Source organism: Mastacembelus armatus, chromosome 21 (assembly GCF_900324485.2).
Source record: "Mastacembelus armatus chromosome 21, fMasArm1.2, whole genome shotgun sequence".
Taxonomy (NCBI): Eukaryota; Metazoa; Chordata; class Actinopteri; order Synbranchiformes; family Mastacembelidae; genus Mastacembelus; species Mastacembelus armatus.
The window spans coordinates 11,062,285-11,088,961 of NC_046653.1; the positions used below are offsets into that span (position 1 = coordinate 11,062,285).

Here is a 26,677-nt window from a genome sequence, read left to right on the forward strand (position 1 = left end):
TAGTCCATGTGTTGCCTTTTAGTATAAGAAGATTAGTAACAGTGTAGTGGTGGTTATTTTTATCTTTTCATTTATTATCTAAGGACATGTTTGTGGTTGATCTATTTTTGAATCAGTGTGTTTACAGTGCAGATTCCATGGGCTAACTCATAAAACCGTCCATAAATTACACACAAGCAGTTATATGTAAACCAACATAGAAATCTGCTGGTTTTGATTCAGGAACTAAGAAAAAATGAGACAAACAGGTCGGACTAACTGCATGCTGGGATGTCCATTTGGTGCTGACAGTCAGGAGAAGAAAAACCACTGCAGTACATATACCCATCAGTCTTGTAAAAATGATTTTTTTTTAACACATTTCCTTGTCAACATCTCATAGTGGCTGAAATCATAAAAAAAAAAATTGGTACAGAAAGAGCAAGCAACTGCTAAAACAGTGCAGTGTACCATGAGCGAAAATGATTTCATAACCTTGTTCATCAGTTATCAGAGCAGGGCCGTCACTCTGAGCTGAAGTTCACCTCACTGTCAATACACGTCCTCAACTGTCAGCTCTCTGCAAAGTTCACAGTCTTGCCTACATCTCTCTCTGCACTGTTTACACAGTTGTTCAGCATGTGCTCCTTTATGTGTGTGTCTCAAGACTACAAATCTGTGTGTGTGGAAATAATCGCACTGTAAGAGGTTTCTGGTCTTTGTAAGTTTCATATTCTCACAGTCTGACGTGAGAAAAGAGCTAAAGAAGCTCCACATCATACTTCATTTGCTGCTTGTCATTTATCTGAACAGAACCTCAGATCTTCTCTGACAGGCTATAATTATTAGTTTGATATAGATAGGAGTTTTCTGTTTTTTTCCCCAATTTTGTCAGAAGCCTTATTAAAGCAACTTTAGTTCACAACATCACTGTTGATATAAACAGCTGTTTAGAGCTGCACACACAGTCAAGGTTGCTTAAATCCTGAATTTTGCTTAGGAAGTGGTAGATACATCTTTCCAACCCCCCTTTTGTGTGCACACAGTTTCTATAAATGAGCTCCCAGATGTATAATGTGGCAGTTCCTATTGTTGTGTATCTACATTCAGGCCCATTTAGGCTCATTTCATTTTGCCATTCCTACTATTTCTGCCATCAAGGACACATATATTCTGCAGGTGTACCCACATCTATCCTTCCTTCCTTTTTTCAGTATTCATTGTCATGTTCTGTAGAGTTCTCCCTTCATCCGCCTGCCAAGAGAGATCCTTACATACATACAGTATACACACACCTTCACACAGGCCTGAATAGAGCTGAAACCAAAGCTATAGATGTTAATAAAAAGAAGTCATCCTTTGCATAGTGGCGGATGAATAGAAGTCACAGTTGAGAGGAGAGATGTGGAAAATTAGAGAGAAAATGGGAGAGCAAGAAAAGCCCTAGACCATCAGAATTTAGGAAAAACCCTGCAGATTAAGCTGACCATTGAGAAAGAAAAAAGTAAAGTCTCTATCTGAAGCTGCATTCTACTCATTTCTGTTTTTTCCCCCTTTATTTTTCATTTTCAAAACATTTTCACCTTCCTTTCTGGATTGCATCTAGAGATGAGCTGATATTATAGTTATAATTTCTATAATGTCTGTGAGTGAGTTGTACAGGTGTAATAGCTACAGAGTCAATGACCTGATAGGTGAAGAGTAATGGGTGGCAGGGAGAGCACCACCCTAATCTGTCAATATAGGTGCGGATTTGTTGAAAGGTGTGTGTGTGTGTGTGTGTGTGTGTGTGTGTGTGTGTGTGTGTGTGTGTGTGTGTGTGTGTGTGTGTGTGTGTGTGTGCGTGTGCGTGTGTGTGTGTGTGTGTGTGTGTGTGTGTGAGACAAATGAGAGCAAATGGGACAAATGAGAGCTGAAGAAGTCATTCAGTCAACAGCAAGGCTACACAAACCAGGCACACTGTACCACACATACTCTCCATCACACTCACAGACACACTTACCCATACATCAAGTGAACATGAACCACCACCATCATTAGCATTTCAAAGTAACAAGGTGCAAGGAGGCACAAAATTATGCATTCTGTGCACTTTGAAATGATGATTTGCATAAAGACTGGAAAAATACTGTTTATTTTTCAACAAGAGGGAGGATTTAAATTGCTCCTGATCATTTTCACTGTATCATCAGTGCTGACAACTCACTCACCCACTTCTGTATTTACTGACTATATTTTGATGGTTTTGATAGTTTCCTCATATGAAATGGTTTTACACACAGATTTACTTTCACAAATACTGTTTTCTGCTGCTGCAGCAGAATTGGAAAGAGGCTGTTGCATCAGCTGCTCCAGTTCAGCTCTTGTCTTGGACTTTGATCATACATCTTCCCATGTTTTACAGTTTATGATTCTCAGCTGTAAAGTATCTAATACAATCAAACGTGATTGAAAAAATATGGTGGTGATCCAAGGTTGCCGTTTGATCATGCTTTATTTAAAGCTATAACTCATGTTATGTTCATATGCTGCTGGAAAGGCCTGACACCCAGGACTTTCAAGTCAGTTGCAAAATAGTGTCACATTCACATGCTACTTTCACAGAAATCAAGCCAGGAGAGCAAACAATAAACAAAACACTACATGGGTGTAATTTGGAGACTTGCTCACTGCTGGTGGGAGTTTGTTTTTTTGTTTTGTTTTTTTTTTGGAAGAATGGAAACCTCTTCTTTCAGTTGTTTTAGGATGTTTTGGAATTGCAGCAAAGGTTGTCAATGTCTGGCCTGGAGTAATAAGGACTTTTTCCCCCATAATGTCTAACAGCTGTTTAAAGAAGAGAATACTGGCCAAAATGTCTTCAATTTCTAAGAAATGTCCCCATCCTCCCAACCTCAGACTCAAATAGATCCATTAAAATAGTTACAGGTGCACAAACAGTACACCAAAAGAAGTATGTTTTAGTTCAGCTTTTGCTGGTGAATTTCTTATTCTTTATTTGTCACAGTCCTGTTATATTTACCATTCACCCTTTGACCTTTAGATACTGAGAATATTCTTCAATCATTAATTAAATCTTAGACGTGGTTTCATAATCATCTGCCATAAAGTGATATTATTCTGAGGACAATATGTTCTTGTTTTTAATATGAATTGGTCTGGTCTGGTCTGGTCTGGTACTTAAAAACTACCTCTATTGCTTTTTAAGTTGAATTGATCATTTGAGCGTGGTAATATAGAAAAGCTCTGTGGATGAATCCTGTTCGCTATTGTATCTGAAATGTATGCACTGATCTCAGCCAAAAACTGATTTGGTACACTTGATGTCAAATGTAGCTTTACTCAGGATTGTCTGTAATTTCTCATAGTAAAGCATTACAGAAATTAGTTCAAGACACACTGATGCATGTTGGGAATTGGAGCAGCAGCAAACACAAAAGTGTTTGCTGCTGCAATCTGTATATCTGTAGCTGTATTTAGGGTTTGATTTTGCAACTCATTGCACACCTCCTGTATGTCTGGTACTGACCTCAAGCTGTTACTCATTTCAGAGATGAGGTTGCTCTGTGCACTCTTGGAAAAAAAAAAAAAGTTAAATGTAGATCTTGATTACAAAATATTAACCCTGGACTCAGTTCCTGAGGAAAGCTGTTATTATCACTCAAAATATTACTCATAAGATTTTTACATATAAATCTTATAATTATAATCTTTAGTGTATATCTAGGTTGTAATGCACTGGGAGGTGATTAACAAGTTCATGATAAGTTAAAGATTCACAATATATTACAGGTTTAATATATAATCAGGTTTTAGCTACATATAAATATGTACTTAACACAAATTTATTTCCAACACGACAGCTGTAGATATTTTTTCCTGCAGAATTTAGTCACAAACTAGCTGAAAATATGTAAATCTAGTGGAATGAACTCATCCCCTGTTAACATGTCTCGTTTTGTAATTTAGATGATCCTCTATAAATGCAAATAAGATACATACTGCTGGCACACATAAACTTTCTCATACATATAGCACATGTTCAGGGCAGAATGTGTCACATCAGCTGAAATGTGTATATTTAGATAAACCTACTCATGCAGTACTTCTTTACAGTACATCTAAGATGTATTTTAAGCACCAACGAGCCCATTCTATGCTGGTAGCTAAGATTACATCTCTTTTCAGACATCTATCCATTGTAACAGAAGAAGATGGTCAGGTCCAGGTCATGGTAATCTTTCAGGGGGTGAACTTTATTCAAATCAACAAGGTGTTCACATTACAGAAGAGAATAGGTATTAAATGTGAGTGACACCCTATGTACATCAGCCAGAAGTGCAGTCTGTCTGCTCCATAACAAAAAAAGGAAAAAGAAATATCACAGCATTTCTATTCTTGACATCTCTGTCGCTATAGAAGAATCGCCTCCTGATAAAGCGTTCCCATTGGCTGCATTAATTACCACATTCTCCAAGCTGAGAGTTTCTCCCTGTAGTTCTAACAAGCTGTAATGAAGTGTTAAATTAACGACTGCAGGCAACCTATAGAGTGCGGCTATGAATTAATCACACGTGCAGCACAGTGAGGTGTGTCTGTATGTGAGATACACCTTTCTCACCGCAGACATTTTGGCTTACAGGAACAATAAAGGTGCAAATAACAACATTAATAATAGCTCTGTTCATTTACATGTCCTATAAGTCATGACAGCCAGCATTCAGAATACCAGGACACTTTAACTGGCTCACTTGACATGAATGCAGCGTTCACATATTTTAGTTACCTGTGCTTGACAAATGAAGTTGGGGCTTCTGAAACAAAAAAGTACTTTTCAATTCTTTTGTTCCGCTACTGTTCTTTGAATTAATTTGTCTAGCAGCACACAGTTGTTCCCCAAAGATTCTGGGGCACCGTTGTCTGTGCAGTACGCTACCACACACAGAATCAGACTTGCCTCATTTTTCAAATTAAAAGTAGTTAATCCTGAAGATATTTCTAATCTATTTGATATATTTGTAGTGGCACGTTGTAGCGAACTTCATTTTTATAATACATATCTCAGAGCTTCATTAAAAATGAAATTTGTAGCATCAACTTGGGAAGCAGCAACTTATCTTTTAGCATCTAGTCTGCTGGAAATTCATTGGAAGAAGAGACATTTATTTGTTTTACAGCACCAGACAGGCTATACAAACCAGCCCTGTTTACTAGCCTGGAGCCCATAAACTGAGTGTTTATATTCCATATTCCAGTGGTATGAAGTAGATGATAAGATTGAAAGGTTGCTCTCACAAACAGAACAATTAACGCTACATCTGATGACGTTACAGATAGCTTCGCTTGAAATGGCAACAGAATAAAGATCCACAGAAAGTTGGATGGTTCCAAGGTGAGTTTTGATGTTGAGCAGGGTACTCTATATATAAAACACAGTAGCTATATTTTTGATATATATTTTGATACATTGGTGCACATACGCTTAAGCTGTCCTTGTGTTTCTCACTCAAGAGTGGCTGCCTTGGTTTACCGTCACATGATTATGCTGTTGCATCCATTTACATTTACACTTACATAAATGAATTCTCACTGGGTGGACATTACTACATCATTGTGGTTTCCCCTAACTGTAGTTAGTGAGGAAATTAGAGGTTTAAGGTTTTAAAAGCTTTGGAAAACAAATGTGAAGAAACAGAAGTGATAGACTTTTAGAGAAAAAGGAGCTGCCTACAGTAATGATACTGGGGGCAAAATGAAACTAATTACCTCTCAGTCTCAAGACTATGTTCAGTTCCACTTGTACATGCTCTCTTACTGTCTCACCTTTCGCCGTGTTCCCAGTGATGGAAGACTCCCAAGTCTGCAGTTAAATTCCAGTAAATGTCTGCCTCTGTGCTGCTGGGGTAAATTTACACCAACCTCTGTATGCCCTTTCAGTCTATATAATACCTAAGTGGCCTTAACCCACCTCAGTAAAACAAGCATGTAAGGATGATTAGAATAGAAAGGACTAATAACTACTTTGTTCTTCACTGTAATCTGTCAATATAGTTGGAAGCACATTATTATTAGACCACACATCAAAAAATCATAGTTGCTAATTGTGGTTGTATGTGCTTTCGTAATAAATTCCTTTTGTTTTTGTCAAGTTACACTGGAAACTGAGAAACAGAGATAAGAAAAAACATTAATACCCTGGAGCAACAGGATAAGAGAGAGTTGGGAGGAAGGAAGATAGACAGAGGGAGACAGTGAGACAGGAAGAGGGAGAGATGTGACATGTGATAGAGAGGGAAACATGCCAGGTGGTGGTGGAGGAGGAGGATGATGGAGGAGGTGGACGTAAAGATAGAGACATGCAGGGAGGAAAGAAGAGGTGTTGGCAAGAGGAAGAAAAATAGAAGAGATAGACACTGCTGTCATCACATGTCACTATAAGCTGATTGGTCATTGCCAACAGCTCCCCTCCAATCAACTTTGTTCTCAATTGTGTGTGTACATGCATGTGTGTATGGAACTGACATCATGGCAGAGGAATCTCCTTTTCAACAAGTAGCCTCAGGGAAGAGCCTCAGTTTGTGCTCCCTTTGACTTCATTGCTTGTGTATATGTGTACATGCTTTTGAGAGATGTGTGTGTATGTACATGTACAGATGCATGCAGAGGTGTGTTCGCTCCCTTTCTTGAATAAGCAGTGTGTCTCGGGTTAACATATTTCACTCAACAATCCTCCGCTGATCAGACTAGTGGTGAAGCTCTTTACATTAAGATGTAGCACTCCAGCTCAGACAGGGGAGTTCAGTAATCTGAATCAGGCTGTGCTTATCTGTTAAGTCATCCCTGCGTACATTCGTTTTAGACCATCACTGTCAGATGTCTAGACTGGACAGAAAGTTCAAACCTCTTTAACCTTATCTGCATGGTCAGATATGTCACCATCTCTTATGTCTCACTATCTCTCTACCTCTCTGAAAAACAGCCACTGGCACTGATACACCACAGAGGAGTCTCAAGTTTGCAGATTTATACTAAGGTGTGTCTTAAAACACTAGTCGTCAAGCATTGCACAGTATCCACAATACAGCCCATCTACTGTACCTGCAGTATAATATCTACATCTCACTGTAGGGTATGTTCAGTGGACAGGAGATACACTGTAGAAAGTATTATACGTGACACATATATACATATACTACAAATTCTCAGCCTAATCCATTTTATAAGAAATTTTCCCAATGTATTAAAAATATTGGTAGAGAACATTTTGTAGATATGTTGAGTAAAACATTTGGCTTGACTTTAGGGCTGAGCAATAATTTTATATAATCAACTTTATTTATCAACAGCAGAATCATGTGTTTTTGAACCAAATTATTTTTATTATGTTGAGGAGAGTTTTGGTCCCAATTATTGCAATTAAATTCAGTCAACAGCCTGATTATTTTATTATTGTACTGTTCCCAGTTTTAAATAATACGAGGTCAAGATTCCTTCCTACAATATGCTGAGCTGGCAGCATTGTTTCAAAGCAAAAGAACAGTCAACTATACAAGTGGTTTCAGATTTTAGTCTTGATTTTATTTTTAATAATACAGGACAAGATAAGTTTAAAAAAAAAAAAAAGTAAGACTAGTGCCACATTGAAGTTGCTAAGTTATTCATCATTTATGCACATCCATGCACCTATTTAGTAAATATGTGCAGGGTTGCAGAGTGCTGGAGGCTTTCCCAGCCTTGGGTGAGAACAATCAGATATGAAACAAGTGGTTGTTTTATCTAACTCTTGGAAATGGTGTACCTTTTAATGAATGGTGTACCTTTTAATGAATCCTTTGCATTGTGTGAAATGTTACCTCCTTAAATTAGTCAGTCTTGAGAATATATCAGTAAAAATTCTACACTTAAACTCACTGGTTTGTGTTTCTTTTGGCAAGGAGTATATCCTTTAAGCTCTTTATATCTGTGACTGTGATTGACACATTTAGTACTCTCAACCACCACCGACATGCCTCAGCAACCATCTGTCACTCAAGGCCCCCCGTTGCCACAGTAACGGGGGTCTAGCGAGGGGAGGGGACCAATAGAAAGGGCACACCCTAGCAACCTCACCTGCCCCCTGCGTCTTTTTCGCTTGGCATACATTTCGCTAATTTGCCACTATTACTCCTTAACAAGGACTACATTTAGGCTGTGAAAAATCTTCCACAAGTCCTAAGCCCTGCAATAATGTCACTGGCCTTCAAAAACTAATTTGGCCAAATGTGCATTTAAATGTCCTAGCTGTGAATAATTCAGTCAGTTGTCAAGCATTACCAGTATGAGGGCAGCTACATGAATCACAGCGAGAGGTTTCAGGAAAGAGCAGCTTCATTATGAAAGCCCAGTGGGATCTGCAGGTGCTAATGACAGCGGAAACTAACAGGGTTTGTGAACCACGTCTTCCTGCTACACCTCTGACCCTGTGGACTGAAGTCTGTTGTGTTGAAAGGTCAAATGTCAGCATGAGTTTGCCAGCATCAGAGATGACAAGGTGACATGTCAGGGATACGAGGTGGTTGGAGACTGAATAATGAATTAAACAAATGTTCTTCCTCTGTTTCTTTTTTTTTGTATTACTGTATTACTTTCAGAAACATAAGCCGCACCATTTTTTCATTTACCTCACTTTTTTTACTTTCTATCACATGATGTATATTCAGAGTACTCTTACAGTACTTGTCAGAGGAGGATAATATTTAGTGTTTTAGAACAGCAGCAATTTAGTTGTGAAGGCACATCCACAGTGGACAATAGCATCAAATTTAGCAAAAGTTCACTAAACTGTCAAACATATTTCCATTTAAACCAACACAGCCCAACATTGATGCATGTTATAGAAGTATTAAACATAATCATGCATAAATATTATAGATTTTATTTTTTTTGGATGTTAGAAAATGAATCTAATTGTTTATAAAATTTTCAGACTGCTGTCATGCTCTGATCCTGTCTATAGGATCATTTTGTTTGCTTGGTACAGCCAAATGCCAGCCTCCTTTTCCACTTGTTCTAAGCTATTTGTAGCATCATTAATTCATCCGTATTCATCATCCTGTCATATCTCAGTTGTTTATTGAATGGGGCAGTTTCTGTTTCAAAGAGATACCTGAGAGCAAAAACATTCATCCTGCTGACAAATTCTGACTTTCACCAAGCTGGTTGTTTTATATTAGGTGTCTCAGCTGTTGAATGAATGTATATGTGGCATAACATGATGTATTAACCGCATGTACTGCAGCAAGTGCACATAACATGATACAGATGTATTAGAAATGCATCTGTGTGTGTAAAAGACATGTAAGCCACATAATAACCATCAGATTACATGTCTCGTTTATGTAGTTTATTGCATCATCAGAGCTTAATAGGTTAAGATAGTCGAGTTTTACTGAGTGTGGAGTTTGGTAACTGATTATAAATAAATTTCTAGTATTTACAATGTAGGCAGTCAAAACCATCTGTGCATTTTGTACATTTTGTGAAGTTGCAATCTGTGTAATTATGTGTTTGTAAGAGTCGGTTCAGTTGTTACAGTTTGTACTTTATAAACTGCATTTAATGTTTAATTTAATGTTTGGTTTAATTTTGTCAGTAAATAATGATATTGATTCTTCTTCTCTTCTTCTCTGCCTTTCTTTGTATCTTCTGCTTCGATGTTTTGGATATTTGATCAGGTAAGATGTGCATCTTTTTCACAACTCTACTGGCACTGAACATCTTGCAAGCTCTGCCATATGTGTATTTTCTTTCCCATGTAGCCACGCGTTCTCTCACAGCTCAGATGGAAATTACTCTTATGAATATGCATGCCATCCCAGAATGTTCTGCACTAAAGCTTGCTGTCGCTACTCCTTCCCATCTTGTGCTCCATTTCTCTTTTTCTGTCATTGTCACTTTCTCAGTCGCTCACTCAGTCAAATTCTCCTGATGCACATTATGAATGACATTCACAAAGAATGTCAATGTGAAGATGAAAGTTTATATGGCATTGTACAAAAGTCCAAGGACAGAGCAAAGACAACTCTGTGTGTGTGTGTGTGTGTGTGTGTGTGTGCGTGTGTGTGTGTGTGCAATTATGCTGTACTTTTGAGATCATTTCATCACATTTATGCAGTGCTCTTTAACACTAACTCAGTAACCATAGGCAAAAGACAACACACAAATCAACTGAACATCTTGCATATTTAAGCAGATTTTGCTTGGTGGGATGATGGATGCGTGTTGATGGAGTGGACTGATGGAACGGATTCTTGCAGTTCCAGTTTCTTATCACAAAAGTGGTGACACCCAAATAACACTCGTTTGATTCCAATCATTAATGCTCTATTTGATACAATTTGGTCAGGCAGTTATTTTTATCACTTATTCCTTACAGAGGGTTATTTATATAACAATTGTACGTTTCAAAATGAAGCACTCCCGAGTGAAGAAAGAGGATGCATGGAGGAGGAATGAAGGAGTAATGGAGAAGTGAAGAAAAGATTGAGATGAATGAACTTCTCGTAGCTTCCGGCTAGACTTGTGTGTGTGTGTGTATGTGTATTTGTGTGTGTACGTGTCAGTATGTCTGCGCTTATACACAATAAGTGGTGTTGTGTTTCTCGTTTTCCTGCTTCTCAGAAAATGCATGTCTGTGTGTGTCTCCACTTAACCTGAGGTGTGTGTTGTATCATGAATTATAGATGGAAAGTGAATCAATAGTGCACTGAATTACTGCCAGACAGCCTGTACGTCAGTGTGTGGATGGGCTGCTGTATGTATGAGTGTGGTTTCATCGCGACATAATTTGTTGCTTTTATACTTTGTACTTTTAATTGGTATTATTGACTTATTTATTCTCCTGTAAAATAAAGTGTGTTTGTGTGTTTTCACTGACATTTTTAACATTATTTTAACATGCAGCCATACCTTTTTATCTGTGCATGAATATGTGTACGTGTGTGTTTAGGAGTGTGTGTGTATGTTTGTGTTGTACTTGAGTGTCTGCTCCAGTAAAACAGCACAGTATGATAGAATGCCTCTCTCACAGCAGCCTGGAAAAAGACCACTGCAGATTTACTAGGCTATTACCGCACACACATACACAAACTCCCTCTCTCTCTCTCTTTCTCTCTCTCTCACTCACACACACCATGAGGAAAAAAGTTGTAATGGCCCAGTGCCCCTCCAAGGACAGATGAGCAAGAGAAGCGTGAGGAGAGTAATCACAGTTAAAGGGAGAGAGTGTGTGTGTGTGTGTGTGTGTGTGTGTGTGTGTGTGTGTGTGTGTGTGTGTGTGTGTGTGTGTGTGTGTGTGTGTGTGTGTGTGTGTGTGTGTGTGTGTGTGTGTGTGTGTGTGTGTGTGTAGGGAGGTGAATAGATGGACTGAGAATGGTTTGGTGTTGGGATATGAGCAAAGTGGAACATCCTGTCCCACCGACCATTCTTCACACACACACACACACACACACACACACACACTGGCATGGGAATGTTAGTGTTGCCAAGCAATAGAGTTGACAGATGAGTGAATCCAGGAGCTGGGATGTGTCATGTTTCTCCAAACAAGACCATTTAGTCTCTTTAATTCCCTATTTCCTTCAAAGCTCACTTAACCTGAAGCTCCTCCGCATCCTCTACCCAATATGCAAATGTTGCCTTTGAAGTGAAACCTCAAAAATGTAGTGTCAGTTCCCAACAGACAGTACACACATTACTGTAATACCCATGCAATGAATTGAAATTAAAGTACATATTTCTCTGCTTCTTTATTATGTAAATATTATTCAATAATTTATTTAATGTTCTTTCTTTCATTTTTTTCAAAGATGACGAATATACTTCACTCTATGCCACAGCTGTGCAGTTATAGTTTTGGGGTTTACTGTAGTTAAGCTTGACTTTGTTTCCACCATTGTACATATATAAAAACTATCTAAATATTAATGAATTTGTGGCTTCAGTTATAAACACTTGTGTCAGCACAAAATGGAGCCATAGGGATTTGTATGCAGGTGCAGCAGTTTAGTATTTTGGTAACTTGCCACTAAACCAAATTTTTGATTGTACATGTATTTTTCTTTATGGCCCTACAGTGGTATTTACCAGTGGATCATTAAGATAATATTGCGCAGCACTACTCCCATATTGGAATGCTGTATATTCTTACTTTTAAACTGTGGACATCCCAGATCAAAATATTAATTTGCCCAGAATCTTCCAACTGGGATCCAAAACCTTACTGCTTTTTAAAGGGGAAAAAGTAGTAGATGTGATTAATGATGATTTGTGTTAACGTGCCCCCCTGGCATGCATGAGCTATTTTTTCATTCAATTCCCATAACATATTGTGTCTAAAAGTGTCACATGTATGAAAGGCACCTTTGGCAGTGAAAATGCCTAAACTGCATCAAAATACATTCAATGGCAAAGGCATAGTTATTTGTGTTTTTCGCCCCAAGCCTTAGAGCCCATTAGGTTAAAGTAATTGAAAAAACTATATGAAGCTTTTGGAGATGGTGGGAAATTTCCTACCCTTGCAAAGGTAGTATTTTGAGCTCCATTTCCAGTATGAGATTTCAGTCTCAGAAACATCCTCTGGGAGCCTAATACAATTATGATTAAAGAGCAGTGATGCATTATGGCTTTGATGCATCTTATCTCCTAAACTACATGCATATAATGTTTGAGCAACTACGTTGTGTAGCGATATTGATTTAAACAAGCATTTCTGCTGACAAAGTAGTGAAGTACATTATATAGTGAATTCAATACAAAAATAGTTAGAAAGAAGGGTGAGGGTTTTGAGTCAGGAGTGTTTACTGCAGCTGTGATGTGCTGTCACCCAATAAATTTTCTCTTATTGGTCACACCAGTGCTTTGACCAGCAAGCAATAAAGCCTCAATCTCCTCCAATATAGCTTCAGCATCAACCACAGCATGTTCATTTCATACTCCATGAAGGTTCTCCTTTTGATTCACAGTGTTCTCCATTGTTCCTCACACATAAATAAATTGATGTATACATAAACACATCTTTATATGCATATCATTCAGTGTAGATGGTTGAGCCTTGGCCTCTGAATTATTCTAAACAGTTCCCAGAATTCATGTCTCAGAAACATAAAGGTTTGCACACTACTGCTAGTGATGGCTATTGGTCTTATACATGGGAACAGTGGTACACAGCTTGCTAATTTACGCAGTGACAATGCAGTTGTTGCTCAGCAGCACTGACCATATTAACTGTCCAAGTGCAGCAAATTAATATGCTAACACCTTCTGGCTTACGCTTAGGTTGATGAGAAGTCCATTAATATTTCTTCACATCGGACAAATTAATATTTACACCCTTGTGTTGGCATTACATTAAGACATGTCACTGCAGTTTATCTTCAGGGGAACATCAATATTGGAACCAAAATCTGTCAAACAGTTGCTGAGACATTTTACTGAATGTCAGCATCATGGCAGCATGAGACAAAGACCCAGAATATTAGTAGTAAGTAGGATTCCTCCTATTGACACCCTGGAGATCTGTGTAAAATGTCTTTTCAATACATCCAGTAGGTGTTGAAATAGTTCAGTTTGGATCACAGTGTTGGCCAACTGGCTAAAAATATCAGCTTGTTAAGTTTTGTTGCGAGGCTCAGTAGCATACAGTGCATTTTTAATAAACCTGTTTAACAAACCTTCTAAGATAAGTGATTGGCCACAGTTTAGTTTTTCAAACATCTATCATTGTTAACCTGGTTGTAATATAATTAGTTTTTTCTACTAGGACCATATTAACATTTTATGGAGTATGGGCTTCAATTACTGTTTCCAAGTAAAATGAGCTAAATAAAATCCAAACATCAAAGCTTTTGCTTTTATTATGTGGGCAACAAGGGATATCCAGTAGCTGCGGTAGCTGCATAAAGCATTGCAGGTCTCATGGGTAACATTATTTACTCATCCCAAAGTGCAGTGCAACACTAGAAAATGTGTCAGCTGAGGAGGTTGTTGTCAAGTTTAATTTATGTCCCTATTAGACCTAATGCTGTGCTATTAACTGTAATGATATAGTAACTTATGTGTATTAAAGCCAATTTACTGTATACAAACTGATACATAATAAACTCGTCATAAACACATGGATATTGTTTTTTGCTTTGTTCTGTTAGGGATAACATGATTTTTATCCATATGATTGTTCTTCTTTTATAAAACTAATATTATGAAAACAAGTGTTGTTATGAAGTGGTGGTGGTGGTGAAGGAGGAGAGGAGAGGACCCAAGTACAGGACACAAACTTTTTTAAACCTGGATCGGCCAGGCTTGGGCAAGATACATAATATCTCCGCCACTCGGTGGGCCGGACACAAAACAAAAACTAAACAAAACACACTCCTCGAACATAAGTCCACAAACGTTAATGCTGTGTCAGAAGGCTTATCACCACAAAAGTAAATCAAAGACAGACATGGGAAAAAAAAATAAACTTTCAGTCTTGAAATATCAATACTGCCCTTAAGAAAATCTCACTGCTGCATTCAACAAATCACTTCAGAAGTAAAGACCAGTAATATACATATGCTCTTGGATTTCCTGTACCTGGTGGCAGTCCAATGTAGGCTAATAGATAAATACATAAAGTGGTGTCACAGTAGATTGACAAGGATAAGAGTGGAGCATATTGTTCCAGCATATGAAGCTACTTCTTACTGACTCTCATGTACACAAAGCTGAGGGTGGCTGTTAATTACTGATTTAATAAGCTCAGCATGAGTGTGAGTGTGTCACTTACTGACTGTAATCCTGTTATAAAGGTGTCCGTGAGTCCATGAGTGTGTGTGTGTGTGTGTGTGTGTGTGTGTGTGTGTGTGTGTGTGTGTGTGTGTGTGTGTGTGTGTGTGTGTGTGTGTGTGTGTGTGTGTGTGTGTGTGTGTGCGTGCGCGTGCAGATGTGTACCATGTTTTTCCTCGAATGTGGGGATTGAATCCGGTTTACACAGTGATATGTGGAGATTCAGCTTCTTTGTGGGGACCAAATTCAGGTCCCCAACATGTAAATCACTGAATTTTAAAGAGACGGCTTGGATTAAAGGGTTAGGGTGAGGCTAGGGTTAGGGTTAGGGTTAGGGTTAGATCTCGGGTTAGGGTTGGGTGGGTAGTGGTTAAGGTTAGGTTAAGTCTCCAGGAAATTAATCTTAGTCAATTTAATTTCCCCACAAGGTTAGTGTTAGGATTAGGCAGAAGAAAACAAATTATCTCACCAATCAACCTGACATACATGTTTTTGGACTGTGGGAGGAAACCAGTGTACCTGGAGAAAACCCACGCAAGCACAGGGAGAACATGCAAACTCAACACAGAAAGGTCCCTGCTGGGTTTCGAACCAGGAACCTTCTGGCTTTGCTAACCACCAAGCCCCCATGCTGCCCACATCAAAATTTGGTAAAAAAAATTACTCAACTGAAAGTGACATCTTAACATATCTTGTAGTCCTAATGTCTCCTAAAGCCAGTGATGAAATAGCAGCTGATGCAAACATTAGGCTTTATTCCCCCAATATTCTTGCTCAATCAACTAATTATCTGACAGTTCCTTTCAGCAGTGTTTAACACCTATGCCCAAGCACCTGAAGAATACAAGTGGTTTGTGCTTTAATCTGAAATAACAGACAGCTCACTGTTTCTTTGAATAGTTACAGGCACACACACACACTGTATATGAAGTATAGTGAGAAGCCATTTAAAAGTGTTGGCGTGTGAGTTGATCTGAAAGAACGATGTGACAGATGCTGCAGTATTAATTAATAGCCTGATATGAGAACATGCATTCAGTGCTTCTAATTTTCACTTTAGGCTGATATGGTAATAGAGTTTCTTGGTAATTGATGGTGGTGTCATAATAGTTTGGAAGCTTGGTGTGAAATTAAAGATATATTTAGACTTAATTTTAGAAGAATAGAGACAGACACAAATATACAAAGAAAGAAAAAACAGGAAGCAGTGATTCATTGACCAAAACAGTACTGAACTAAAAGCATTTAGATAATCCGATGAACAAAAACTGTCAAGGACTGAATAGGTTAGGAATATTTTAGCAAATAATTCCTGATATGAATTATTTTGCCAATGTGTAATGTGTAACTTATGCTTATTGTCAGTAATTGAGTAATGTAAATTATTCCCAGCAGTACTGATTAAAATCTTGCTTGGAAAACATATCAAACAACAAATCAAACTGTCGATTGTGTAGAATTGACTGTGCCCATGTGTGTGTGTGTGTCTGTGTGTGATAGAGGCCTTTGTTGTGTGGAGCGGTCAGTCTCATGTTGAACAAGTCACCCCCCTGTACCTTATGGCTCCAGCAGACACATGCACTGAAAGACCTTAACAGATGGGAGTCTCAGTATGGGTTAATGAAGGGACTTGTGTGTGCGTGTGTGCGTGTGTGTGTGTGTGTGTGTGTGTGTGTCCACAAGGGCAGGTTATATACAACCTCTTTTGTTCATGTATACACACACACACACCTTCTGTTCATTACAGAAATCCACAAATACTAATTACCACACTACAGGGGTAAGAGAACATTTTAAGTGTGTGTGTGCGTGTGTGTGTGCGTGTGTATGGGCCAATGTGCTGCTTAGTACCATCCTGAGAAACTCAATTCACACGTGCAATGCAACAATCCTGTCTTGTTTTTTCTCATTTACACAATTCCTCTTGTCTCACATGAAATGACTGCTCTGGAGAGATTAGTGGCAGCGCTGCAAAACAGGAAACCACCAGTGAATGTGATAGCAGTAAAGAAGTGTGTTTTTCTTTGTCTCAGTGGCTGCTTTATTTAAAACTTCATGGCAAATGTCTGATTAATGTTTCAGCGCCACTATATCAGTGTTAGCATTCATTCATGACAGAATTATGTTGTCTACTTGACGCAGCCTGCCCCAGCACCCAAGATAGAGGTAACAACATCATAGATAAGTTTCCTCTTCCAATAAATTAATAAATTACTCACTTGCTGCTGATTCTGTAGGTTAAGAATTTTTCCAGTGATGGTATAAAAAGTTAAGTTAAAGCTGAAAACTGTTGTTATTATTTATGTAGAGTACAATTTTCTAAAGCAAGGATAAGACAGATTTATCTATATCTCCTCTACAAGCCTGCAGCTGGAATTGGTTTATCCACAGTATTTCATTTGTAAAATAGTTTATTTAATGGATAGAATATCTCTGTGCATATAAATGATAATTGAATGGTAGATTTATTACACTGCTACCTTAAGATGGTGGAACAAGATGCACAATTAGGCTTCATAAATACAGCACCTATGGTGTGGCGTGTATGTGTATATTCAGAAATGTACTTGTCGGGACCATTATTTATGTGTTCGCTTTCTGTTTATGTTGGTGCTTTATATTCTCACTTGAGCCGTACATTGTTGCCACATCTTGGAAAATGATTTGAGTGAACTTTACAGTGACTCAGGGTCATTTTAAAACAAGGTGCAAAAAGGTACACTTGCCAGAACATTTATGAAGTAGTGCATGTGGCTTTTTTTTTAACAGCTTTTAGAGTGCAACAAGGACACTAAGTGAAGTGCCAGTACTGCAACAGTCACTCAAGGAGCTCAGCAGGTAGAACAACAAAGGCAGAGTGGAAAATGTGAGGATGGAAGAAGTTAAGATGAGGAGAAATGACAGAGGAAAAAGTACATGCAGTACTGATTTGTGTATTCGTCATGCTGGCAGATCTTAAAAATGTCTTCGCAAATCTTTACAGATGTTCAAATCCAAGGTTGTTATATGTGAAGGTCCATGCTTATATAGCAATAATTCACAGATTAACTTCGACTTGAAGGCTGGAGATCTGGTGATTCTTAATCAGGTTTGTACAGGAATAGGTGCAAAAATACAGCAGGAAAACAAGAGACTTGAATCTAAACAACAGCCCGTTATTTAGATTCATTTGGGATCTTTCTAGTTTTAAAATATAGACCTCCTACATGCAGCTTGACCCTCCTGCCCTAGGCTCAGAGAAGTGAAAGACAGCAGGCTGCACCTAGTTTTAGATGCCCTTGGCAAGAGGAAACATAGTGACCTCCCTCCTCCTGACACCAACCAGCAAAACCAGCAGCTCCCTGATGAAGCCCTCCAGCAGCCTGCAGGAGGTCACCCCAGTCTGTTAGCTCAGGGGAGGAGAAATATAGCAAGAGGGAGAAGAAAGAGAAGGAGGGAGGTTGAAAAAAACAGAGGTGAAATAACAAAAGAGTAAGAAATGTTAAGTGTAGTAGACGTACTGTAGAAAGAGCAGAAATCAGACTAGAGTGACATAAAAACTGAGAACGAAATACGTGATCCTCGCCTTCTTTTCCTTCTTTTTCTATCTTCTACCCTTGCAACTGGTTTAATATAGAAAAAGCTCATTGTGTCTTGAATCAATCAACCATGATATTTATTTTGTTGATATTTAACCTCTGAGTTGTACAAAAATGTGTCATGTTTTTTTTTTAGTTTTTTTTTTATGTGAACGTAACAGGAAATTGCCCTGGATCCATTGTACAGTCTCAGTCAGGTTTGCTGCTCTAACTCGTCTACCTGCTGTCTATCTCTCTCCCAGCCTCACTTCAACTCTCCATACACATGTTTTTGGCGTGGGGCAGATTTCAGTGGTTTGGCCCTTTAGTGTAAATTAAGGCAAATCTCAGTTTTACGTTCCATCTTTGTGGCAAGCGCACTGGAAGGTGGTTTCCTGTTTCAGCACGACAAGAATGTCCTTGTGCACGAAGTCTGGTCCAAAAAGAAATGTTTTTTTCCAGTTTATTTTGGAAAGATTTAGCTGACCTGCAAAGAGCATTGACTCTGACCAATCTAATATCTTTGGCATCAGCTGGCTTGCTGACTGTGAGCCAGGCTTTATAACCCAACTTTGCTGCCTGACCTCATTTTTGTGGATGAATGGGAGTAAATCCCTGCAGCCAGGTGTCAAAATCTTGCAGGAAAAATGTTTTTGCCTATGTGCAGTAGTACAACTGTTACTGTAAGTGGTTGCACATGACAGTCATAGTAATTGTAACACTTTTTTGTAGTAGTTGATAGTAGCAGTAGTAGTAGCCAGAGCAGCTGCCGTATTCTGTTTTTGTTGTGTGTATGTATATATGTGCATCTTATTGCATCACCAGGGACTTCAGCACAATCAGGCTGTGGAGCCTCAGGCTGTTCTCTTCAGTGTATCATCTGGGGAGAGCCATTTATGTTACTGTGTCTCTCTGTAACTGTCTATGTGTTAGTCTTACTGTAAACGCCTTCTCTGGGTAGGAAAGAAGTTGCTCTTCTTTCATGCATTCTCTCTTCTGTTGCTGTTTGTTTACATGAATCTTCCTTAAGATAAACCCCCTTTTAATACCTATCTCCTTTCACATGTTCAGTATTAAAGTGTGTGCTGAATGCTGCAATGTTTGTGTGGGTGTGTGTGTGGTGGAGAATGTGAATATCGGTGTACTGTGATGATAAATATCTGCAGTATGCCTCAGTGGTTATATAGAAATGTATATTTTTATGTCATCTGCAGGTTAAAAAAGCTACTTTATTAGATAATAAAAAGATATCAGTGATGGACTTGAGACCTGTCCAGGGATGTGTCCTGTCCAGATCCCTGTGACCCTAAATAGGAATAAGCTGGTATAGAAAATGGATGGAAGAATAAAAAGATGTTCACATCTGACCTGAGTTTAAATACATCTAAATCGATGTTCTCCTGACCTTAGTTACTGTGGCAGTGCCCAAGTCTTTTAGTGTGGCACATATGCACTTCATAGATACACCACTCGAAACCCTTAGTAAGCTTTGAAATGGGATCCTGATTTCAGAGTGAAGTAGAAAAAAATGAAACTCTTCTTCTGCTGAAAAAAAAAGTCCAGATATCAGTTGTGTCAGCCAGTCATTACAACCAACAGTAATATTTTATAGTTTGGCAACCACCAATGACTGTAGGAAGAGAGGAAGTGAGGCAAAGTAGTGTATCCAACAGCAATGTCTATGTTAGGAGAAGATTCGGGATGGACGGACTGGATTTATGACTCACATGTCTGCTTTGTACAGTAATTTCTGCCATGCTTTGATTGGATAACCACAGTCAAATGAAAAATGATTCTATATTGATTTTTAATGGAAATTTAACACAAATTTAGTTCAATGCAACAGTTTGATTATGTCCTACACATGGATGGCATCAAAGCAGTTCTGTTGGGGTAGACTGGTCAGTATGCGTTTGCGTTTGAGATGTGATAAGTGAGACACCGGAGACTTGAATTTGATGAAACTCCAGGGAATCATGCATCACACCAGTCTGGCATTTTCAAAATTAGTGTGTTTGGCCCAAGGTGGGGGCAGCAATTACCTGGCAAACATTTTAATAACCAGTCATATCTCACATACTGCTGGGGGGAATAAAATGAAACTTGGGGCACATATCGAGCTATCCATGCTCTACAAATTTCTCTCCAGGGCTAACGGTTTGCACCATATTGGATTTGTTTTGAGGCCTCCTGGCTTTTTCTTTTTTTTCAGTTTAATTTACTGATCACTGTAGGAATCACTGCCTCATTTGTACCATCCTTCAAATTGGAAAATGAAAAGAGGAGAAATTAATATAATCTGATACAGTATATTTTTTTATTATCACGGAACAGACCTAAAACTGATATGATCCAGTCCATGCCACAAAGGCACACTTTTCAGCTTGCTAATAGAAGGAATATAATGGAACGGCAATTGTTATCTCGCATCATTTCAGCACAAAGCACTAATGCTTGACAGCAATGCTTCTAATCCCTGTAGAGGTTTCAAAATGCACTTAATGCATTAAGGAAGATTTTTATGTAAAAATACACCTGTCATCTAACCTTTTATGTTAATGTGGGACAGCAGTACACAAGAACATCCTGCTCTTGCTCAGACCTTGTTTTCTAGTATAGCCGAACATAACAGGCAAGTAATTGGCTCTGCCGACAGGAAACTAGAAATTTAGGTGCAAAATACAAGTACAAAACACCAGCATCTAATCTAGTGGTTCCAACTTTATTGTATTGCGACCCCTAATCACACAGGTTAAAGTCTTATGAGAGTGATTTTTTTTTTTTTTTTGTTTCCCTATGTCATAAAAAGTAAATTTTGGGGGTCACAGCCCAGAGGGTGCCGAATACCACGGGGACCACTGTTGCCTTCACCTTCCACATCTTTTTTAGCTCTTCCTTCAACCCTTGGTATAGCTCAAGCTTCTCATGTTTCTTCTTCCTGATGTTGCTATCACTTGGCATTGCCGCTACGGCCTTCTTCTGCTGTTTGTCCATACATATATTGTATACAAAGTGCTTTGTTTCTACAAACAATGTTTGTAAATATGTCTGTCTTTCAGAATATCCCAGCCCTGCCTTGTGGTAAAGCCCTCTACTCCTATGAAGGCAAGGAACCAGGTGATCTCCAGTTTTCCAAGGGTGACATTATCATCCTGCGACGCAAGGTAGATGATAACTGGTACCATGGTGAGCTCAATGGTTGCCATGGTTTCTTACCTGCTAGTTACATCCAGTTGCTGCGTCCCCTGAGCCAGACTCCACCTCAGGGCAAAGCACTGTACGACTTTGAGGTCAAAGACAAAGACCAAGATAAAGACTGTCTGGCCTTCAGCAAGGTAACACACTCACATATCCCTCCTCCTGTGGGGCATATTTTCATATCAGACACATTACAAAAACTACTGTAGCTTCGAAAGATGCAGTGAGAATTATTATCAAGTACATCTCTCCCACATAGCATTGGATGTATCAGGTGGGAAATCTGAAATGGAAGTAATAGTAATTGAAATACTTCTGCTTGCCATAGTCAGGGGGGAACCTGCACCTAGAAGTCTTGTCATGGGTTCCCAACCAACCATGGTTAACCAAAACAGCAACCCAGGGCCCAACTTGGGAAAGGTCCAAATTATATTCAGTGTGTGAATATGTCTAATGCTGGATGGGATATGAGGAAACTTCCTGTCAGCTCATGTAGTACATCATCACATGGGAAAAGGTGTTTTTGACAGTACATGAAAAGTGAATAGGAAAGTACAGGAAAAGGGCCATGTACTTCTGCTCTTTTTGAACTTGACAAGACTGCTTTTTAATTAGTGGAGCATCATGCAGCTGCCAGTACTGGTGTCTCCCTCTATTTGGATCCGTTAAGGTCCACTGCCTTTAGAATTAGATCTAATTATCCTCTGGTCGGACGGTCTTCAGGTCCCTTCTGGATTTGGTCTGTTTTTGTTTTTGACAATGAATTTATACAAATCGGTTTTGTGTAGGTATTCTGTTTGTCATTTTATGAAGACCTCTGCCTGTATAACAACTGGATCATATAAGTGGTTGACATTTCGAAATAAGCTACTTTTGTCCCAGTAAATTACGCTTTGCACAAACGATGGAGATGAAATGACAATATGAGAAAAGGAACTCAGTCTTTCTTAAATGTCCAGGTTGGGTTTGGTAGAAACAGTCATTTGTATTCCCCTTACCTTTCAAAGCTTATCATTTTCTTCCTGCTGTTACACAGGCTCAACATGGCCAGTCTGTCTGCACTCTGAGAGCGTCTGTAGTGAAAGATTATTAAATTACCATACAATTATTAAATTACTTGCACACTTCACTGTAGGTGTTTTTAAGTCTGATCACAGCAATGCAAAATGAAGTCATAGATTCTTTGGCACAAACGCGCTGCACTCTTCATCCAGATTAAGAGCTCTAGATGAGACGTCCATGGTTCACACTATTTTTCTTTTTAGGGCTAAGCTAATCAACAGGTTAATGATTGAAGATTACAAAGCCATACACTCACGCAGAGACACATGAGCCCTGTGGTTTGCTGTATTATGTGTTATCATGCAGAACCAATGTGTGTGTGATATTGTTTTCACAGTGTGAGAGGTAATTACTCAGTATGACTAATCCACAGTCATTTGCCAGCATTATCAGTGCCATCCCTAATGGTCTAACCAAGACCTTCATATTCATATAAGGAAAGAAGCAACAGAAGGAAAAAGGCTTTCATAATGAAGTCTGTGTGTGTGTGTGTGTGTGTGTGTGTGTGTGTGTGTGTGTGTGTGTGTGTGTGTGAGATGACAAGGAGCATAATATTTTTTCCCATGTGTGTCATATATGATATTGCTAACGATGTATATAGAGTGCGTATATACGGGTATAGTCAAGCTTGTAGGCAAACTAACTCATGCCCACCCTGCCAGCTGACAGCTTACATAATAACGAAATCATAAAAACGTTCAGTGTGGGTTTTTAATACTGTAAATCAAAAATGCTCCACAGTAGCTTTTTACAAAAATTACCCATCCTGTGCTAAGGTCACAACAGAGTAAAGACACAGATATTTGTATTCAACCCAGAATATAAAATCTAATATGAAAACTGCCATTTTTTTTTTTTTTCACATAATTTCATATTCACTAGTTTTAGTTCATATTTTTAAAGATTGGAACCTTCCAGAGCCAGATGTTGCAGAGTGAGCTAATTAAGTGATTGATTAACATTTGAAATAAAACCAGAGGAAATGAACTAAAACCGGTATCAGTCTAAAAATGTTTGCTTTGGAACAGCGTTGGCAGTAGGTATGATGTGTAGTCTCTAGAACATCAGTGTGTTTTTTAACCATGTAAAAATTTAATCTGATCAGTTCAGAAGAGATCTGTAGAATCAGATGCTTCAGCAAAACAGGAAAAAAAATGCTCGCATCAAACATGGACTTTTTGAGTTAGAGTTTGCAGAGTAATTAAGATATTTTCACACAGTGATTGAAAAATAACTAAACAGCTACTTTTACTATTGTGTAATTATGTGTAACTGTATTAATGTGTGTCTGTCTGTAGTTTCACTCATTTTCTCTTTCTTCAGGATGAGGTCCTGACAGTAATCAGGCGAGTGGATGAGAATTGGGCAGAGGGCATGCTGGGAGACAAGATTGGCATCTTCCCAATTCTTTATGTGGAGGTAAACCCACAGACATCACACACACACAAAACATTCACATATCATGTTATTATCCAAAGAGCTCTAAAAGCAACAGCAGAGCACCTGTGTTTTCATTTATCACACTAGTGCTTTGGTCACAGGGGGCAGAAAACCTTTTGTTTCTCTAAGCGATAGTTTGGTTTGATGAAAAAAAAAGTTATCCACTGACTATAGGACAAAATACTTGGGATATTAAGTATCTTTGTTTCTGTTGTCATTTACAGGAGAGTTACTTATGAAAAGGTAATAAAATAAATGCTAAATAAGTACAAATATTAAGTCAAATATTAATTGGTTTCAAATATATTTAAATCAATTAGTGTTCTGAGTTAGTTTACATGTAAGGATGTTACCAAAGGTACTCCTGTATAATCTAAACACAGCTTCACTGGGAATGGTATCTACCATCATTGGTGGCATCTGGTATTATTTATTTTATCACTGGTTATAGTATGTCTGCCTTTTAGATGACACTGGTCTGTGTTCACAGTTGGTCGAAATGGGTGCTGTCTGACCTGCTTTTCAGTCTGGTATAAAAGGGTGCACATGCATTTTCACATGGTGTCTCTTTACAGTGTTTTTTTTTTTATGTTTGGCCACTTATCTATTAGAATACAGAGCCAAACATTTAAATTGCCTTCAGATTGCTTTAGCAATGCTGTTTGTAACTCTTGAGTGTTCTGAGTGAAATCATTTTTACCTGCTTTCGCCTGTCAAGACTGGAATATAGTTTACTTTAATCCTTGTGCAACCCAAAAAAAAATATCATGCACTGTTTGCTATAGATCACATTTAAGGCGTTTAAGCCATGGTTAAAAGCCAACAGTGGAAGGAGAAAGGATGTTGGATGTGTATATCTTTCACGCTTGTTGTAATTAAGGATTTTCTCTCCATCAGCACAAATTTTGTGAATATAGTGATTCTCCAGTGGTGCTGAACACAAATGATAAAACCTTTAAAAGAGAGAGGAGATTCATTCAAACTGGGAAGCACTGATGCGTGCGTGCGTGTGTGTGTGTGTGTATTAAAGCAATAAGGCTGTCATAGGGTCATAGGTGCATTGTTTATTTATGCACTGTAGCTTAGAGAATTTCATTAAGGTAGAGATTAGAGACAAAGAGGCTAATGGGATGGCTCATCATTCATCATTCATGCTTTTGAACATTAAATTGCTTTTCTGTTGCTGCTAAGAGAACATACATTCAATAATAAACAATTATATGTTCACATCCCTACATATCTATATAACTCACAACTCTGCTCTTTCTCTCTCTATCCTACCCTACATATGGCTGGATACTTGGTCACCCAGTCATGTCTTTGGAATTAGTTGGTTGACCAAACGACTCTCTTAGGTAATTGAGATTAAGCCAGAAAAGTCAGCACAACATGCAGACACACAGGGGTTCCAATTAGATAGAGATACATCAATAATTTAGACATCTCCATCACTCTGACACAGCAGGGGATAAGGGGTGTTTGTGTAAGTGTGTGTGTGGGGGGGGGGGGGGGGGGGTGCGCTTCACTGGATACGAAGTGCCTCTCATAGCTATTGTGTCACAGCTCAGATGTGAATGCAGACGGCATTTGACAGTCTGAAAACACGTGAAGTGGTTGGCAGTCACTACATACCAAAAGGACACTGCTGTCCATCCCTGTAATGGACATTCAGGCAAAAGTTGTTGTGAACACCGCTTGTTAAAGGTGTTTCAGAGTGGCTTAGTACTGATATGCAAGTTGGCTAACTAGCTAATTTCATAATAGTTGTAATATACTGATAAATGAAGCACTCGTGTTTATTTTGACAGGCCACAGCTGCTTCTCTGTTATTTTAAGCAATGTGCACTGAAACAATAATGCCACATAGTCTGTTTTATAGTACTTTAAGTATTATACAATTTTAAGACAGTAGGTTTTTCAAAATAATGCAGTTTAAAACATATTTAATTTACTTAAAGGTTCAATGTGTACTATTTAGAATAGCAGAAATGGAATAACCTAACTCTGACTTTTCAGTTTACTCTGGCTATCTGGTTTGTAAATCTGTGGACTGTGCCTTTATGCTTTCTAAAGGTTTATTATGTTGCAGTTGTTTGGGCTAGAACATGTTTGAAAGTAATCACCTTAATTCTGCAAGTAAAACGTAATTCCATATTGTCTAGTAAGGTCTTATTTAATGTTATCTTGTTTTTTAGTGTCTTTCCTATGCAGTAATATAGTGGTCCTTTCTCACTGTAGGGGACAGAACCATATGGCTTTCCACCCTTGTCTGTATAATGAAGATTTGAAAAAGCAGTGTTGTAAAACCTCAACCTTAGTTAGGTTTGGGGAAGTGTAGGTGCATTTAATTTGTGCAAATGTGCTTTGAGGTGGTTTATGTCGGGTTCAAGTGGGTGTATATGGTGCTGATGGTGTGAAGGTATGGAAGAGGTACATCTCTAGTTCATATACACCAAGAGTAGCTTCATGTTATTTTGAATATACTGCAGGTTTGATTTTGGGTGGGTGTACTGAGTGGGTTGAATTGTGTTTTTTAAATTTAGGAGCACTGTTGGAAGATTTGGTGTGGGTTCAGACGAATGCGAGGTCAGTGCAGGTGAGTTGGAGTTGAGTATGGATGTTTTGGGCAGAAGCGACGT

The 26,677-nt window shown here is 38.5% G+C and overlaps 1 protein-coding gene across 2 annotated transcripts in view; it reads left to right on the plus strand.

The window, feature by feature from the left end:
* Positions 1-26,677, plus strand: part of LOC113123310 (E3 ubiquitin-protein ligase SH3RF3) — a 76,745-nt gene that overhangs the window by 26,677 nt on the left and 23,391 nt on the right. For both annotated transcript variants that reach the window (XM_026295239.2, XM_026295240.2), the window contains exons 2-3: positions 21,398-21,673; positions 23,922-24,017. In XM_026295239.2, the coding sequence (XP_026151024.1) occupies positions 21,398-21,673; positions 23,922-24,017 (372 nt within the window). The remainder of the gene's footprint in view (positions 1-21,397; positions 21,674-23,921; positions 24,018-26,677) is intronic.